The sequence below is a fragment of the Panthera onca genome, chromosome A2 (genome assembly GCF_046562875.1).
Source record: "Panthera onca isolate mPanOnc1 chromosome A2, mPanOnc1 haplotype 2, whole genome shotgun sequence".
Taxonomy (NCBI): domain Eukaryota; kingdom Metazoa; phylum Chordata; class Mammalia; order Carnivora; family Felidae; genus Panthera; species Panthera onca.
In genome coordinates this window covers 38,358,153-38,377,678 of record NC_138340.1, presented here as the reverse complement: position 1 = coordinate 38,377,678, position 19,526 = coordinate 38,358,153, and the positions used below count along the sequence as shown (strand labels likewise).

The 19,526-nt window shown below is 41.7% G+C and overlaps 1 protein-coding gene across 13 annotated transcripts in view; it reads left to right on the top strand.

Moving 5' to 3' along the window:
- Nucleotides 1–19,526, top strand: part of FOXP1 (forkhead box P1) — a 506,962-nt gene that overhangs the window by 462,600 nt on the left and 24,836 nt on the right. For all 13 annotated transcript variants that reach the window (XM_060633752.3, XM_060633758.3, XM_060633761.3 and 10 more), the window contains one exon: nucleotides 12,568–12,651. In XM_060633752.3, coding sequence (XP_060489735.1) covers nucleotides 12,568–12,651 — 84 coding nt within the window. The remainder of the gene's footprint in view (nucleotides 1–12,567; nucleotides 12,652–19,526) is intronic.

Sequence of the window (19,526 nt, the reverse complement as noted above, 5' to 3'; positions counted from 1 at the left end):
ACGTTCACCTTCAGTTCCTTCTTTGGAACTGCTGCTCAGACGTTTCAAAGTCCTGTGCATCTCTGTATATGCCGCGAACTCCCCACTACCTCTGTTAGCTTTCCATTTCTCTCTCGCTTCCCCTCCCTTTTGTCTTCTCCTGCAAGTGGGAAACGCTCTAAGTTACAAACTTCAGTTGCCTGTTGTTAATGTAAGCCCCCTAACTTGCCATGATCCCTAACCTGGAGCTAGGCAGCCGAGCCAGGGAGAGAGACTGAGAGACAATGGATGGGGATGGAAGGCACATGGGAGCATCAGCAAGACTGGGCCAGTACGCACGCATGCACGCACGTGAGCATGCTGTCTGAGGTTAAGGTAGAAGCTGCATGTGGATTTATTCCTCCTGTCAGTGCACACAATTTAAATATTTTAAATATGCACACACATGCATACAGGCACGTATTGAGATATATATAATGTATGTATACTGTTATACATTATATATATATCTCATACATATAATATATACATATCACACACACACACATATATATAATCTTATTTTTGGCAGTTTGTTGGGCCATGTTGAATGTATTTTGTGACTATAGAAAATAAACGTCTGCAGATTTTCCTGGGGATCACAGTTGTGAGGAATGGGGGGTATTTTTAAATGTGGGTTCCACTTTTGATGTCACTTGTTGACGGACCACCATATTTTAACAATAATTCCCTTCTTGGTATAATTAATAGAAAATTAGTTTCTAAAAGTAAAAATTGGGTCAGAAATGGAGATTATTAAAATGTACAATTGCAAAAGCCTGACCCTGCAAACCCCATTTATGCAACCGAGTTCCAAAATGCTTTTGAGTGCTTGATGACCCACTGTGGCTTCTTCCTCTGGCTGGCTTAGTGTAGGCAAGAGGCTAGCCGACTAGGGGAAATTAAAACAATGTTGTACATTATATTGTTACCAGCCATCGAAAAGCCTATTTTGTATGCAAGACAGCAATGCCGAGATATATGGAGAGCCCTAGGCTAAGTACAGAAGATAATTACATTTGGAATTTTACTGAGTTAAGTCATTTACAGCTTCAAATAGTTGCAGAGAAAAATCAGCCAAAACACACTTAAACTTTTTGTTGTGACTTTTCAGGATAGAGAGGATTTTTTTAAATTAGTTATCATCTTATATGACAAATTACATTTTTTAAGTAAGATTGTCTCAAAAGTGATTTTCTTTAGCTAGTTAATATTTTTCCATTCACACTACAAGATAAGAACTTACTAGAACAGTGGGATATTCATACAGGCTAAGGGCACGTCATAAAATCCCCAAATTTTTACATAACTCTTTGGAAACATCTTTAAATTTAGCACGCTTATTCAGAAGCAAAACAATAGTGTTATTTATCTCCCCACCAAAGTTCACTTCTTACTGATGTGTGATAAGCCCTTTAAAAATTGGTTTCAACAGAACAAACCATATGGCTATTGCTACCTAAATCTTTACGTAGTGGTGGTTACGAAGTGATACAAGTTCCTGCATTTATTCAGTGGATAAACTTAAATTCTTAATGTTCAGCTAGAATAAAGTGTTCCACCGAGTGTCATGGTTTGCCCCAGTAACTGTTCCAGAGTCCAGATTTGACTGTGGGGCCATTGTTCATTACTCCGAAACTGATGAGCTACTTTATTCATTATTCCTCACTCTCCCCAAGAGCTGGCAAGAGAAGGAAAGGAGTTAGACCATCAGTAAGTCAAGTGGTTATCTCCTGGCAGCTTTCTTGTTTTTTGGTGGATGTGGCCTGGTGGTGTTATAGACCTTTTAAGAGGATTCTTTGATTATTTGCGGATTTCATTTGTTCATAGATTTCCCTTCATCCTTCAGCCCTAAATCCAATCAAAGGCAGGGTTTTCAACTTGTGTAGGAACCAAAGAAGATCATGTGGGCAGAAGTTACTATGTGGTAGATACCTGTAATAGTCCTTGTAATATTTTTGCTTCAGAGTTTGCTCTAATGGAGGAAGAGACGGGGTCATTCTGAAGGGTTTGGTTTCTTCACAGGTTGAGGGATTTGTTAGAGTGATAGCCTGGTGCTTGTCAAGAGCCAGAGTTGGCAAACCACAGATCATGAGCCAAATCCCCAGAGCTAAGAGAGGTTTTTACATTTTGAATAGCTGGGAGGGAGGGATCCAAAGAAGAATAAATTATGTGAAATTCAGATTTCAGTGTCCATACATAAGATTGTACTGGAACACTTGTTTGTTGACGAGTTATCTCTGGGTGCTTTTGCACCACAGCAGAACATTTGTATAGGTGCAACAGAGTCCTGTGGCCTGCAGAGCTGAAAATATTTACTGTCCGGCTGATTCTCACAGAAGTATACCAAACAATCCCTGCTCAGGAGGATTAAAAAAAAAAAAAAAAATTTGCATCATATTATTTGCAACTTGTTCCCTTAGGGTCTCAGCTACCTAAAGGCCGGCTAACCCCTTGTTACATGTTCCTTCTTTGCCTTAGTGTATAAAACCATTCTAGTCACCACACTGGTCCAGTTTGCCCAGCAGCAGCTTCATATAACAAGTACTTGTCAGTCTTGGGAATCATGGTAAGCAGGCTGATGGATATTCATTCATTTATCCGCTCATCTACCAATTCATTTGGCAAACATTATCCAGAGCCTGGATGGCAGAAACGTTGGCAGAACATGGCAGAAACACGGCAGAAACGTTGCTGAAGCCAGTAAAGGGTACAACAACACTGAACAAAGTAAGGCTGCCCTCCTGGTTTTTACATTTTAGAGGAGAAACAGACTGTAAATAAGTAATTTGCCAGTGGCAATGTCCACTCCTTGGGTAGAGCTAGCTGATGCTGATGGATTCTTGAAAATACCAGAAACATGCTCAGAAGAGAGTTTCAGTGCTAGAGAGGGGACGAACCGGAATAGATTAGTTATTATTCAAGCAGATGAAATATACAAGACAATGTTAACAGGTTTAGCAGTTAAAGACCCCTCGCCCTGAGATAAAGCTGGAATGCGGGACAGTTGGGGACAAGGAGACAATTATACTCAGTAGCTACACTCATTGTGGGCTTCCTATTACTCTCGTGTCCAGCATGTCTGTGTTTGTGCTGTCACGTTTGCTGTTTCATGTGCCCATGTCTGAAATGTACTTTTTAATTGACGTAATGAACAGTTGCGTGTCCACTGGGATTGAGGTATTGGGGAAACCAGGTCCCTGCAGCAGCAAGAATATGTTGAAGAGGTGTCCTTTTGCTCGAACGGCCTTTCCCTCTTATTTCCTGTTGGCATCGTCCCCCTATTCTGTCAACAGCACGCTAACGAATCACCCCATCTAGAGGGGGTGCCCTGTACATGACCAACTCCTTGACTACTTGCATTTGCCTTAAAGAAGGCATTTTCCAGACCAGGAAATACCTGAACCTCCAAGTATCCAAGTATATTACAGAATTATCATTTATTAACTTGAATTTGAAAAACATTTGTACCACTTAGCACCTCAGGAAAGAGTAATAGAGGTTTGAACAGTTACCCACAGGTGTTCCCTATACTGTAGGAGGAGCAGTTCTACAGCCCCTACTACCCAGACCTGCAAGGACTTTGCACAGCAGTACTTAGAGAGAATTACTGTGGTGTTTACATCTGGAAGAGGAGTCACACGTGTACCTCCATTAGAAAAACAAGCCCAGTAAGCTCACGTTGGTTCTTACATCATAGATCAGTGGAGGTTCATCATGTCTACCCTAGAGCATCGCTGTGCAAGGATGCCACAGGAGAGTTCTGGAGGGCACCGTCAGCCAGCCCCAGACACGACCAAAGCTAATGAAAGCCACTTGAGTGCTGTCCATTTTTAGCCCCCTGGAGCTAAACCCCAGAAACCGTAGCTCTGACCTAAAACCAAAGGCCCAGTTTGTTAGCTGAAATCAACCTCTCCTCAAGAATTAGATGAAAAAAAAATTTTTTTTGTAACTATCGTTAGTCTCAGGGGATCGTGGCTACAGACGTTTCCTTTCTTGGTGCTGTCTGTACAACACTCTACTTGAATCACCTGAAAAGCCTTTACAATTCCAATGTTGAGAGTTAAGGCAACCAGGCAGAAATCAAGGTGACGGGCAATGAAGTCTGACTTAGACCCATCCCATCAGCATTGTGTGTGAGACACATTTGTATTGCTTTTATTTTTGTGGGAAGTTACCAAAATATATAATACGTGTTTTCCTGGCGGTGGGCCCGTTATGTGGAGCTTGACAACCGAGAATGTCTAGTTAATTCAGTTTGCATGTTACACTCTGTTACTGGTCTCAGAGGGGAGAGGGGTCAAAAAGACATCTTAGTGGGCGTTGTAGGCCTTTCTGAATATTTCTCACCACATTTCATTATTACAAAGTCAGTTGAAATTTTTGAATTTTAGCAGTGGACTAGATGGTGATTAACCCCGTGTATACCTCGGAGCCCAACATTGTAGAGAATTGGTACACATAGGCACCTAACATCAATCATGTGGGTGAAGGACATGGCTTTTTGAGGCGAGGGCGTGTCTTTTAAGATTTTATCTGTTAGATGCTTTCTTTTGACACACTCTTCTTGATGCTCTGAAGACAAGGGGATAGGTTAGAACTGCAGATGGAAGATGTTCCCATAATCGATATGCATGGTCTTACATAGGTCATGAATGTGCACACAGAACACGGGAGCATAGACACAGGGTCTGGAAGTAATGTTGAGGTGAGGAATTGCCCACCCATATGCCACGGGCAGGACTGTAAAGAGGGACCTGAGGCTTCCTTGATAGTTGAGCACCAGCCATTGACCAGACAGGTTTAGGGATTTAAATATTCATCTGGCTACCTGGGCTCACTCAGGCAGGAGATGCATAGGAATCGTCTCAACCATTAAGCTGTGAACAAGATGGCACAGAAGGTTATCTTAGTGGCTGGATAGGAATTCCATCTTGGGAAAGGGAGAAAGTATCTGATGTAACGGACAAGAAAAAGTCTTCTGACGGATTTCCCTTTCTTGGAAAGCTGAGGCGTTCATGGTGCAGATCTGCTTTTCTGGCCACACATATTGTGATGATCATGTGACCTTTGCTCATTTGTCAGCACATCCTCTCTGGTGTACGAAGGTGGGTTTTGAATGAAAGAGAAAAGGAGCCTTGGAAATGCAGTGTTTGCTCCTGTCCGCAGCCCAGCCTGTGTCAGGGGACAGGTCTCAAGACAGGCTTCCTCCAATCCCTCAGCCTGTAGACCCTTTAAAGTGAATGTCAAAAGCCCCCACGGGGAAAAGAAGCCATCCAAACCAGTGGGGATGATCAGCCTGGTCCTGGCAGCAGGTGGTGGTGGAGGGGTGGGACCTTTCTTCCTTAATAATTTGATTCCATTCGGTCACCAGTTATCAACTACCTATTGTATTCTGCGCACGGGATGCAGAGGAGCAAGACAGCCTCTTCCTTCCTGTGAAGTGCAGCCGAGCAGGCCAGGAAGAGTAGCATGTCTCTGACTCCACGCCGGGCAGAGTTTATAAGAGGAAGCACAGGAGCATTGTGGAGGGCACGCAGGAAGGGACAACGGCAAGTACATCGCAGGCCAAGAGAGCCGTTTAAGGATTCGCTTTGATTGTAGCGTCAGGGAGGAGAGTGGAAGAATCTGTGTTCGTTCTTAAATTCATCTCTCTGTTCCTCCAGAAGTAGAGTGACCAGCCATCACGGTTTGCTTGCCTGGGACTTAGGATTTCCAGTTTCACAACTGGGAACGTTCCTGGCAAAATGGAATGATTGCTTTGAATCCATTGGCTTTGGAAGTGATCTGTACCATGCCTCGTGTTCTGCTTTTAATTTACAAAGAACCTGGGAAACCATTTGAAAGGATATTTCTTGAGTTCCCACTATATGCCAAGGCACTGTCCTAGGGACTTCATACCCCTAATTTCATTAAATCCTCACAACCCCCCTGTGAGTGGATACTACCCCATTTCCTCAATGCTAAAAGTTGGGGTTTTTTTTTTTAAAGGAAAATTAGAACATTTGGAAATCACTACACATCGTACATCTATTGAGCATGAGTCCTGTCCCATTACTTCTGCCGTTTCTTGTCCTTTGAAAAGGTATTACCAAATCAGTAATTACCTTAACAATTATTGGCTCTTCAGGGTCAAAGAAATATTTCCCTGTGCTCTCGCCTCTTACCGATGAGGAAACTGGAGTTTAGAAGATCTCATTAATTTGTTCAAAGCCAATGGCAAATAATGGGCAACGCCCGGGATTCTAGCCCAGCCTGTGTAGCCTGTGCCTCCTTTTATGGCACTGCTGCCTTGCACTTTTCGTGCAGGGTCATCATGGCCCGTTGAGGTTCTGTGCCTACACCCAGGCGTTGCAGATCACTGGTTTTAAAACTTGGCTTTGTGAGACCATGCCTGTTCTCCGCCTCTTGAAGCTCCCTCCTCAGCAATCCATGGCATTTGGGCAAGGCTGAAACTCAGTGACACAGGGATCACTTGGAAGTTTTGTAAATCATCTACCCCAGCAACTGTAAGCTCCAAGAAAACGTCAGCAGGGAGAAAAGTGTGCGAGTTTCAATAGCAGAGGGAGACATTAAGCCTAACACAAATCAGTTACCGCAGAGACTTTACATGTGATTACTGACCATTAGCGGTGCTGTTTGTAAGCACACTGGCTTCCTGGACTTTTGCAAATATATTATCTGTAATGTGTCCCCCCTTTGGACCTTTCTAACACCATTCAAGGCAATACTCCGAACAGTTCTTCACAGCAGTGGCCTCACAGAGCCTCATGACTCTCCCTAAGTAAGCTCAGAGCCTGTGGGGAAGAAGTCCTAATGGCATCGTAGCAGCATATTGTCCCTGCTTTGTGACTGGAGCCAAGAAAAAGAAGAGAGAGTCTCTGGGTTTCTCACTTCCACGTCCCCCTTTGAAAACCAAGACACTTATTTTTCATAATTTAAAATCCTGCTTAACTCTGGGAGCATTAGAATTCCTAGACTATGACTTGAGTATTAGTGTGCGTCTGCTTTAAATGTCAAGAGAGTCTTTAATAATAACACGTAAGGAATGTTAAGATGGTGACAGAGTACAATAAAAGTAGGGAAATTCTTCCATTGGGGTGAAATGAACCATAGGTTGCCTACCACCTGAGAGCTGCAGTTGTGTTAAAGAAATCATTTACAAGTTCTCACTGGTGCTGAGTTTTGAAGGCATGTGAATGACCGCAGTTTGATAAAGTGGGTCGAAAATAACTATTTGGTAAATACTCAGGCAGAAGAATTTGATTTCTTCTCCTTCCACATCGCTGTTTCGTTTGTTTTTGTTTTTGTTTTCTCGTTTGTCTTCTTTTGATCATACGTACTTTCAAGACCCGTAAGACTGGATGCACGCTGTCTTGCTCAGTTCTGTTTGGATCGTCATTGTGTATAAAACTAACCTGCTGCTGTTAAGGCATACCCAGACCGTGGAAGAGAGCCCTTTCTCCCAGACCTCCTGCATCAAACTCGTACATGTGGGGTCCTTATGAAAACTTACTCCCACATCCCCTTGCTTGGTGTGTTTGGCTTAGCAAGTTTACTTGAGACTCCGGTCAGTTAAATTGGGGATCGTCATTGTATGGGAATAATCTCGACTTCCCTGCTCATCAGTTAGTTGAGTGCCTGCTGAAACTCCTTGCCTCACCCTCCCTTGGGGGTTCTGCAGTGATTGTTCAGCCAAGGGGGTGGGAAGAGTGGCAGAGATCTGTGTTTTCATTTAGCATTCCAGGTGCTTTTGACAGTCACACCAGGGTGGGAAGGTCCAACTAGGCATCATATGACTGGGATTCTAGTCTTATTTCTGCCCCCTTCCCAGCTCCATGATCTTGGGTAGGTTCACCCTTTGAGCCTAAGTTTCCCCAACTGTAAAATGCAGGAGTAGGACGAGAGGACTTGAAATAGCCATAACAGTCTTCGCTTCTTTGGAATCCAGTGAGGGACTTGGTCCCTTCTTCTCATCTGTCCTTTGGTAGTTCCGGCATTTTTACACATCCAGAATCCTTCATTTATTTCAGATTTTGTTTCTCACGAGTGAGGACCACCAAATTGGGTTTCAAATGATTAGTCCTCCAGACAACATATAAAGTGGTTATGTTAAATGAACCTAAAATCGTGTTCCCTTTTCTCTGCTAAAAGAATGAGTTTAATCTCCTTATTTTTATCTTTGAAGATGTTGAATGGTGCTCCTAGCCTTTGGCGGTTATCAGTGTGTCTGGACCAGTACACGCATTCCGGTCTTTCACAGCCAGGACTGTCTAAAACCTAATTTGGGGCCGTGGCTAATAGAAGAGGGGATGACCTGTATCAGCCAAGGGGAGAAAAAGCGTTTGCTTAGGATGAGGGAAAGATACAGTGAGAACCAAGGAAATCAATCCAGAAGCAATGGGCTTCATCTTTCCTACACTTTCGTTCCATTCTTCAAAACCTCAAAATTCTCCCTGCGTTGAGGCCAGCTTCAGACTCTGGAGAACTCGAGTTACGCTGGCCCAGGTTCCAAGCATGGGCTCAACCAGTGGAAGTCTAAATAGGCTAGAATGACTTAACTTTGCTTTAAAGAAAAGTTAGGTATTTTCGAATATTCGTGAAGCACTAGGCTCTATGCTAAGCTTGTTATGTGCAAGCCCTTATCTAATCCTCAAAACAACCCTTCAGAGTTCAGAGATTATTATTCCATATTTAGAAGAAGAAACTAAATACTTTAAAAAAGGTTACATAATGTGCTCAGAGTTGCAGAGCCAGAATTTGAATCCAGCCTAGTCTGATTATAGTACCCACATCCTTCATCCATTTTCACCGTGCTGTCTCTCTACAAAGTTGGGGGGCAACCTGCGAATAAGCATTGCACAAGCAGGTCCCCTCAATGTGTGGCGCATTGACATTTCTCTTAAACCAGATACCCCTCCTGTGTCCACCAGGAAAACTCTTAGAGAGTAATTCTCTTCTGATAGTACAACATCAAAAAATTGTTTTAATTTGCCAGCCAAATTTTTAGTTGACCTTTGGAGTAAATTTGTCATCCTCCTTCTCTTTGCTTTTCACGGGATTCAGTTTATGAGGGAATGCTGGAATATATACTTGGCAATATTAAATGTTTGTATTGTCATATTATAATAATGAAAGGATGCCGTGAAAATTGATGGGGATGCTGAGCTCGTGGAATGATGGCATAAAAAGTAATAAAGAATCTGAAGGCTTTTTGAAGGGCCGGTGTATTAAAAATGCAAGACAGCCCCTGTAGAGAGAGGATGTGGTTTCGATAGGTGTGAATGATTAGCTTTTTTGCCTTAAAGAATGAAAAGTGAATTTGGCAGGGTTTTTTTTTTCTTTAATTGTTAAAAAGGATTTGTGTTAGAGTTAGAGCTGCAACTGATACAGTAAAAAGCCAAAACCCATCCAAGAATGTATCATATGCTAGTTGGTACTAATAATCCGAGAAAAACAGAAACTTGGATTTTTGCCCTTTTTTCTGTAACCTTGTAACCACCTTTTATAATAAAGCAGAGCTAGGATGGTAGACTTGAGTTTAAGGCAAAATAAGGAACCTGGGTAATGGACAATGGACAATGAATTCTAAGTGATACTCTCATGGAAAAGTGAGAAAATGTCTCCCATGGCAGTGACCTCCAGGGTTATGGATGTGGCTGTGTGTATAAACTCTAGGTATGTGTTTGTGACATGGCGTTACTGCATTTGAGCAGTAGAAGGTCAGCACGGTAGACATTTGGATGGAATACAGACGTGTGGATTCCTTTTGATGCTGGGAATTTGGATTTCCTTCTACTTGGTCTTGGTAATTGCTACATCGACAATGCTTACCTCCAAATTAAGTCACAGTTAATATTCATCAGACTCTTAAGTAAATATCACCTCTCACCCTTTCATTCTTAATGTTCAGTATGGCAGACTACTTGTTTTTAAAACGAATAATATATATATATGCCTTCATTCCTTCTTGCCCCATGGTAACTTTTGAGACAAAACATTTTTTAAAAATCTAAGAATATTTTGGTTCTAACATCTAAAAACTTAGAATACATTTTAAAAAAACACACAAATAACTGTAGAAAAATGCCATTGCTAACATTTAATTGTCCTAACTGAGCCACTTTGGAAAACTAAATTCCTTTAGCATTATGTGTTCAGAGCATCTTTGAGTTTGGCTGTTCAATAACTTACTAAAGAACAGAGGGTGAATAACATAAAGTGGCTCCTAATATGGTATCATTTTCATTTCCTGTTTGTGGAAAGATAAATGCTAACACTGTAAGGCTTTTTCCTTCTTCTTAATTTATTCCTCCCTGCACCACAAGGGAATAAAAAGGAAAAAAAAAATCGAATGTGATATGGCTTGAGACTGAGTCATCCAGTTAAGATACGCCGAAAGCTTTTTCTCTTGCTTTTGTACCTTTTCCCTTCCCTCTCTCTGCCTTTGCCCAAATGCTGAAACACCCCTTTCTCTTAGAAAACACCTTTATTTACAAAATGTCTTATTTGACTTGAATTTTGGAATAATTCAGCTTACCAAAAATTGGGGTTTCTTTTTTTTCTTTTTCAAGAGTTTATCTTTAAATAATCTCTGTACCCACCATGGGGCTCAAACTTACAACTCCAAGATTAAGAGTCACATGCTCTACCAAGTGATCCAGCCAGGAACTCCCCAAAATTGGTATTTCAGAGATTTAAGGTTAATTATGTGACATAGAAGAAATGAGTCCCTCCCTAGTTCAAAGGCATTATTTTGGATAAGTGGTCTATAAAAGTGCTGTTCTAAGTAAGACTCTCTCTACACCCTTCTCTCGTGCTTGTTTTCTCACCCCCCCCCCTCTCTCTCTCTCTCTCTCTCTCTGTCACTCACTCATTCGTTACGTCTACATTTCCCCAAAATTCCACAGCCCTTCTCTTAACTATACCTTTATCTTTTGGAACTATACTTCCCACTTACTTTACAGAGGTAATTATTATCATGTCTGGTATTTTTGCCCAGAGCATCTTTGCCGTAGACCTCTTTGTTGCAGCAATTTTTACCACAGAACTAATTGTCCTAAAGCAATTTTGCCATAAGAGATTAAAAAAAAAAAAAAAAAAGTAACTGGTTGACAGTTTGGTTTGACACTTTGGTTTCATTTCTCCACTGACAAAGTGTTTCCATTTTTACATTTATATAATGTACAAATGTAAATCTTAACCCTCATGCTGGGGTGTACCATGGCACAGAGTTTTCAGCCCCCGTTTCCCATAGAACTTTGGAACATCTGTCACTGGACATGTGACAGTAGGCTGAGCACAGAGAACAGCGTAGAAGGCTTTCACAACATAGCACGGAGCTCAGTTACAAACATATATTCTAGTATTTGGAAACCCTTGCCTCTTCTAATGAAGGAAGAAATTTTAACGAGGGTGAATCAAAGCAACAAAAAACCGTGATACTGCGAAGAAAAGAGTTTGAAGTTAGGTGAAATGCCGAGGTAGAATCCACAAAAGAAAATCCGTTATTTGTGCTGTTATTGCCACCATCTCCACTGTATCTTCTGAATGCGTCCAAATATTTTTTTTTAGTTCACAGGAGAATCGCTTTCATTTTGTTACTCATTTTATGTGTGTTCCCTTATGCCCTTCTTCACCATCCCTCTCTTATTGGCCACGATTTTATCCTTTATGGTAAAATTGTCTTCTGGACGATCAGGTGTGTGGCCAGAATTCTGGTGGCAAAAATGCTGGTGGCAAAACTATCTAGAATCAATTATTCTATGTCCCCTTTGCCCAGGTGTCTTAAATTATCAAAACTATCACCATGTTAAAATGGTTGGAGGCACGTATAAAGAAAGTAGCATCCAGTGAATAGTATTTGAGTGCCTCCAATGTACATTTGATGAAAAACCTGGGTGCTGTCAGAAGGTAATTATCTGTACAATGAGAAGACTGAAATTTTTGCTCAGATGGGACTAACACATAGTAGGTGCTCACATACTGAGGAAATTAATGACGAAGCTTGTTCTCCATGCCCTTGACCATAAGAACTTGTCATCTCCTGTAGCCCTGTGCTTGCCCGGCTAACACTGCTTCGCAGCACTGTGCTAATCCATGCCTGCCTGTTAAGAAAGGTGAAGTTAATTTTGCATAAATGTCCCCATGTGTCTGGGAGCTTTTCCACAACCACAAAAGATGAATTTATGAGTTTTAGCTACCTAGCTCATTTTCCTTTGGCTTCCTCATGAATAAGATTGGTTAATAGGCATGATTCACGTTTTTGTCTTTTAGCTGTCTGTGTTACATGGGACTCCTTGGTGCCAGCAGGTCTAGAACTTCCCAGTTAAAAGCTAATGCATCTTGTGTTGAGAAATCTCACACTGACACCTCCAGTTACTTCGAGTTTGGCAATGGTTGTGTAGATTTCAAAACGATTAAGCAATGAGAAAGATTTTGTCATGTGCAATGGTGCTATAGTTTAATTTGGAATATGTATCATTTTGGATGTTAAAATAGTAATGCATCTGTATTCAAAGAAATAACAGAGCACTTTCTTCCTACTAGCTTGCAAAAGACAAAGAGCGCCTGCAAGCCATGATGACCCATCTGCACGTGAAGTCAACAGAACCCAAAGCCGCCCCTCAGCCCGTAAGTACCGAGCTACACCAGGGGAAACTTCACACTATTTCTTTGCTGCTTCCTCACCCCTAAGCATAGGAGGCAGGAAAAGCTACTCTGGCAGCTGTTAGTATTGAAGGACATAAGTCAGTGGAGTGTTTCCGGTTACCTTCTATAAAGGGGGTGGTGTGCAGGGCATTTCACAACGTAGAGGATGATTCAGAATCGGTCTTTGGCCACGAGGCCCAACAACTAGCTCTTCGGGACAGATGATTGATGCTGTACCAGGGTACGAAAATATGATAGGTCGCCGGGAGGGGGAAAGGTCTTTCTAAATGGTGTGAACCCAGAAAGAAGACAGCCAGACCATGGAGTCAGAAGAAAAGGGCATTTCAGCCTGCATTAGCCAAGAGACTGCGGGTATGAGAAAGGGAGTGAGAGCCAGTGCAGTCTAACGGTCACAGAGGAAAGACATAAGAAATAGGAAGCACACTGTTGGAATAGCTGGAAGCTAAAATTGTGGAGGGCATCTAATGGTTATTAGAGAGTTAGAAGTGAATATTACTCTTTTGCAGTTAGGAGTTCCAACATGGTATGTTGAAATTACGTTTAACTTTTAGGAATCTCCTACTTCTTGCCTTGTTTCCTTTTCCTTAACCTTGAAGAGTGCCATCCGAGCACAGACAGTTAATATCTAAGCAGAAGGATGGTTTCTAAACCCCAAATCCTGTCTTGGGCCTCATTCCTTGCTATAAATTGATCTCTTTAACAGTTGTATTTCTCATATACTTATATTTCTAAAAATCCCCTTAGTAGCTTCTACTGATTATTCAAAATGGAGAGAGTGCTTTGCTTCTTGATTTTTAAGATTTGTAAAATTTAAAGGTACACTGCCTTTATTTGATTTTGCTTGGAGTCACTGTGTGAAAATTAATTGAGCGTTGACAATCTATAGTTAGTACCAGCAATTTTAATCAATATGCAATGATGCAGCGTAATGGCAAAGTATTGGTTTATCTGTTTTGACTGTTTTTTTTTCTATAAATAAAGCAAACATACACCCATATATGTATGATTTATGATGATAGAAATAAAACGGAGTCAGACTATTAACCCAGCAAATATGGTAGCCTGCCAAGATGCAGTTGGCAGACAAAATTAATGTCTGAAACAGAACACATTACTGAGATATAGGACATAAAATCATTAAACACTTTGTGCATCCATTTTTACTAGGAGAGAGCCCTTAGTTTCCGTGTGTTTTGCACTAAATGGCCGTAGGACTGAATGTGTAGGCTACCAAAAAGAAAGGGAAACAAAAAGCCCTAGGCCATTGGGTATAATGGGATGAGTAGTCAGTTGTGCCATTTGTGTTGACTTCATCAACCCCTTCTTGTAATCATAGGAGCCCAGTTTAGGAAGTTGGTAAGACCTGGAAATGACTTCGTGGGGTTTTCCAGTGGGCACAGCCAACTGCTAAGGGAATCGATAGCCTTCGGAACTCTCATAAAGTCTTCAGGTGGCTTCTGTTTGGAATGGCTTTTTCCCCAGGATGAGGGGTATGGGTCTTTAAAGCTAGTAATAGGGGAGAGAATGGGATTATCTCTTACTTCCTCCATGGATTCAAAGCAATGATAGAATACTGTTTGGCCTCAGGACTCTGGGAGGTACTCATTTTGTATCATGGGGCTCTTTGGGAGGAGGAGGGATGAAAGTAGAGAAGGATTTGTGAAACCCCATGGGGCGCTCCGTGAGTGCTGGGGCAGGGTGTTGGCAGAGAGGGCCATCCATCCAGGTAAGCCTGCATAGGCCACAAAAGGACCCTTGGGAATCTCCATGAAGACCAGTGTGAAGCAGCCAGTAAACAGGGAAAAGCAGTCGTGGGGGAAATGCACTGGGGAGGAAGGTTTGTCTTGATTAGTATTAAAAAAAAAAAAATGTTTTACATTCTAGAAAATTGTAACTTTGAAGGGGACCTCCTACTAAATTTATTTTTAACTGTTCTATTGAAAATTCTCTACCACTAGTCAACATTATCTCTTAGTAGTTCAGCACAGTATTTCTTTATTAAAAGAAATAGGCACGAATATTTTTGACTGAAAAATTAATAGCTTTTGAATTCATACACAGCAGGTTTTCTTTTGCAAAGAAGTCCAATATCGCTGCACAGCACTTCTATAACCATTTATTTAGTGTCCAAGTCAAACCTTTGACAGCTAGAGCAGCGCTACAAGCCAATATAAAGAACTCCAAGATGTAAACCAACAATAGGCCGTCTGTGTGAGGTTTGCCATTGTCAAATACATAGATTGTTTGGATTAGTTTATGTAAATGTACTGTTGTATTACCCTTTGAAAAAAAAAAGATCACATTTGTGTATGAAAAGTGGTTCCCTTCACAGGCAGCATTATAAATTCCTTATCCTTTAACTTACATGTAAGAAGTAAAAATTGGTGCCTGACAAGCAGATATTGCGTGACACTCTGTTGCTGGAGTGAACCTGCCTTCTTTTCATTTATTGGAAAATAGAAAATTTTATTACAGATACCATCTTATAAATCAGGAATTATTAAAATACGTATAGGTGAGGCATTGGGAAATTAATTATAAAAGGTAGACGTGTAGTGTTCTGCATAGATTTCTCACTTCCTTGCCAAAAAGGGGCGGGGGAGGCACAGGCGTTTCGCAAACCCTTGGTTCTTTCAACTGGAGGGATACGGAGCTATCTGATGATCGATTCTCAGGTGCAAAATATTCCTTTTCCCTGCAATTAATTTATTCCACCTTAAATAATAGAATGCACCATGTATCCTTCTAGAATCTTTGATTTGAAATAAGCAGTCGTCAGGATTCAGATCTAACCATAGATGGGGACTTTCATGTTACAGCCTTGCCAGTAAGTTGATGAAGTTTTTTTTTTTTTTTTCTTTTTTCCGTTTCTGTTTAAAAGGAACTGCATGTTTATTTTAAAATTCTTAGTCACTAAGTGATAGAATGCTTTGCTGTAAACGTTGCTTTTCACTGAATGCCATTTGGGTGGTACATGTCATTTGTTGTATCCAGTCATCCAACCGGTCGCTGTTGCACTGCATCAGAGAAACTGCCACAACCTTCTTGGATTGTTCTTAGCTCCGCTCAGACACGTTCCCCGGACCCTGTTGCGGAACCCGTCTTCCCCTGTGGGTAGTTGGAGGATATGCTCACCTCTGGACAGTCTCGAGTGTTTAGACCTGGCTCTAAGCTCATCCCACACTGGGACGTGCATAGGTGAGCTGGAGGAGGAGTGCCCAGCTTTCCTTTTCCTCGGACACCTTCAGTGGCACCTCTTCCTGCTTTGCCATAAAATCCTTTAGACCAGAAAAGAGCTCTCCTTTAGTAATTTATACCCAGGACTCCCACGGCCTGTTATGTTTGGAAAGGGAATTCCTGCACTTAAAGTCCAGCTATTTTATCAACAAGTATTTATGAAGTAAGCTGCTAAAAGCATAGAGCCCCCTCCCTGCCACTGAGGTGTTTGGAGTCTTGTGGGACAAGCTAACAACCACACACACCCACTGCATGAATTGTGCCCGTGTCGTTACAACGGCTCACCTACATCGGGGATTGAGAGAGTCTTCAAAAGGAAGCAACGGAAAGGAGTCCGATCAGCGATTCTTTCCTTGGGTTCGGAGTAGGGGCGTGTGTGTCTGTGAGGAAGGCGACTGGGAGAGGAAGGCATGTCACAGGATCAGTGTGGAGGAAGCAAAGGGCCAGCCAACATCAGATAAACTAGGCTTTCCATTTTTTAATTTATTTTATTTGTCAGCTTTTGATTTTATTAAGGCTGGGCCCGGCGTGGAAAAGGATATGTAAAAGTTTCCCAGAGCGGCCGTATATTCTAGCAGTTGGGTAGGCACGGCGGGAAAAGCCTTTCTTGACATGAGTTTTAAAAGATTCTTCTCCTTTCCGTGTGAAGAGAAGCAAAAAACCCGACAGTAGTAAACTATCCTGATGAGACTGATGGCTATTCTTTTGTTCCAGACTCAGTAACATTCTCAAAGTAAACACCAGAGTGGATTGCTTGGGGGTTCGTGTCTCCATGCTTGCTCCATGGAGAATTTGCTGAGCTGTTTATTTCCTTAGAGGGAAGCGTAACTCAGAGGACAAAACAATAACAACAAAAGAAGCATTATCTGTGTTAGGACTTTATTAAGTTGTTAAAGGATTTTTTTTTTTAAGACTTCCCTCTCATAATCTGTCAGGAGAATCCTGTAAATTGTATTTTATAATACTGAGGACACAAGAGGGACACATTACTTCAGGGTATTCCTGCACACCAGAAAACAACTCCTGATGCTGGAAAAACCACATTCCTTCAGATTTGGTGGGCAAGTAATTATAGCGTAGGTAGTAGATCCTTCTTTATGAAAATGTTATAAAACACAAGAACTTGGATATTTGAAGCAAAATGCAGTATTACATTTTCCTTTTTATGCATTCTCTTTTCCTCCAACCATAGCAATTAGGACTGTTATGAAATAGTTTTTAGCTGCTGTAAAAACAAAGTGTCCCCTCCCCCCGCCCCCGCCACACACACACACACACACACACACACACACACACACACACACACATATATATATATATATATATATATATATATATATATATATATATACACATCTGAAAAAGGGGTCTTTTAAGTCCTGAAGAAATGGCTGATCCTTTGGGCTGCTTGTAGCCTTGCTTTAGGGCTAGAGAAACAATATTAGGCAGCCATAAAAGATCCTCTAGCACAACACACACAAGCTATTTTTATATACCGTGTTTCATGAAGCCCTCCCTGCCCGTCCCCACCTCTGTACCATCACTTTCTCATTCACTGCCCTCTGCCAGTGCCTGGCCCAGTGCAGTAGCTGGGACACCAAACCAAAGCTTCCCGTGCCCTGTCCTAGCCGCCCCACGGACACCCCTTAGGCCTCAGGAAGGCGGGCCCGCCCGAACGCCAGCCTTTCGCGTCTAGAAACACTGTGCAGTTTAAAGCAGGCCTCGAGCCCGAGCCGCTCAGGACAGTAAAACAAGAGCAGAAAAACGAGTTCTGTGAGCCTCAAAGTCTCTACTAAGCAGCTAGGTCCCCTGGTGTTTGGGTTTCAGGTCTGCCTTTTGTTCTCAGAATCTGTTTTCATGTGAGGCAAGAGCACAAACAAAAATAAAAATGAGTTCTTATGGGAATACTTACAACAAGTCTGTTTCTGTCCCGGGTTTACATCAGTGGTTTGTTTATTTTTTAAAAATGTGAGTGACTCATCATCTTTAGAAGAAGAGAGGAGGTTACTGTTTAAAAACTCGAGATTAATCTTTGAGAAAAGGGCTCAGTAGAGTAGCAGGCAGCTGACAGACTCCCAGTAGTTGGGATGGGTAGGTTTCCCAGCATAGTCCTTGTGGAAGTGAGCTGGGGGAAAAGCCGGTGGTCGAGAGCCCACGTGCATTTAAAACAGAAAACCCTCCAGCTACTTTAAGTGACGTAAGAATTTAACTTCTGGCCAGACCCTCAAAGCGATTATCTTTGCCGAAGTCATCACATGACGGAAACTTGCCATGTAGAAAATATGAGTTACTAACTTTTCTAAACATAGCAACTTCTTTTGAAATAGAAAATGGACACAATAAGAAAAATAGGAAAAGAAACCCTCCCTGCCTCCCAGTTGGATCCCTTCCTGCTCCATGCCCCAGAAAAAATAAATAAATAAAAAATAATCTTTTAAAACCTTAACTATGATCAGAAACACGAAGCGCATATGCTTTCATTTCTAATTGATGATTATATTAAGATTTAATAGTTTACAATTAAGATGAATATTTCAAGATTATAGCAAAACCCACACCGTTCCCGATTTGCTCTTCTAAGATGGTAATTAATTTTTCTTTTTCTTTCTGTGTGTGTGTGTGTGTGTGTGTGTGTGTCCACTGTTTTCAGAGACCTTAATTAAAAGAGCAGGTTTGGTTTGAACACAGAGCCTGTTTTGAATCCTTCCCCCCCCTTCCATCTTGTCTCTCCCTCGTGACCTTCCTCCCCGAAGATGGTTTCTCCTCAAGACAAGCATGTGATCATCAAACAGAAGTTTAAAAGTTAACAAACTTCTATAGCAGTTGACAAGGTTGACATTTCATTAACTTGTTGGTTCAGCCTTCAAATGATTTCACAAGGCGAAGCACCCCCTGTTTGGAGTTTACAGCTTTTTGTTCTTCCTTCCCTCACAGACTACAGTCATGTTTAATTTGGAATCTGGGCTCCTTTGGCAAATTAGCAATTAGAACAATTTTGTGGGAATATGTATATGTGTCATTAGTTTTCCTGCAAATTAATAGCAAGGGCAGAGGTCGGGCAGAAATTTTCCACTTGACTGCCGTTCCTCTATTGAGACTTGGCACTTGGTTGTGGAATGGCCACAGCTGCTCTCAGCCACCCTCTTCCTGGAGGAACTGTCTTTTAATTAGTTTACCTCACAGCCATCATTACAAATATTACTGCCTCCCCTCCTCGAAGTAAAATTACTGTTTCTACAAAATATTCCAGTGACATCTTGCACCACCTCACATTGGTGGTGGGGTCACTCGAATACAGCATTTAATCATTAGATCACTTCCATCCGCGTCTCCTAATTAGAACCCTTACAATACATTTTTATCTGGTAATTAGCTGAGATTGGCTGCTTCCTCTGTGGCTTATTAGAGACAGCCCAGCAGTGGGTGTGAATCACGGTGTCATTTGTCAAGCCTGGTAAGCCCCCTCTCTGCTCTCTTCTGGCTTGTGTTTATTTCCATTTGCTACCTGTGCTCAACAGCCTCCAGAAAACGCTACTGCCTAGGTCTTTGTGGGTTGTGCTCACCCTGGAGGGATTTTACTTTGCACTGTTGCTTTTTGG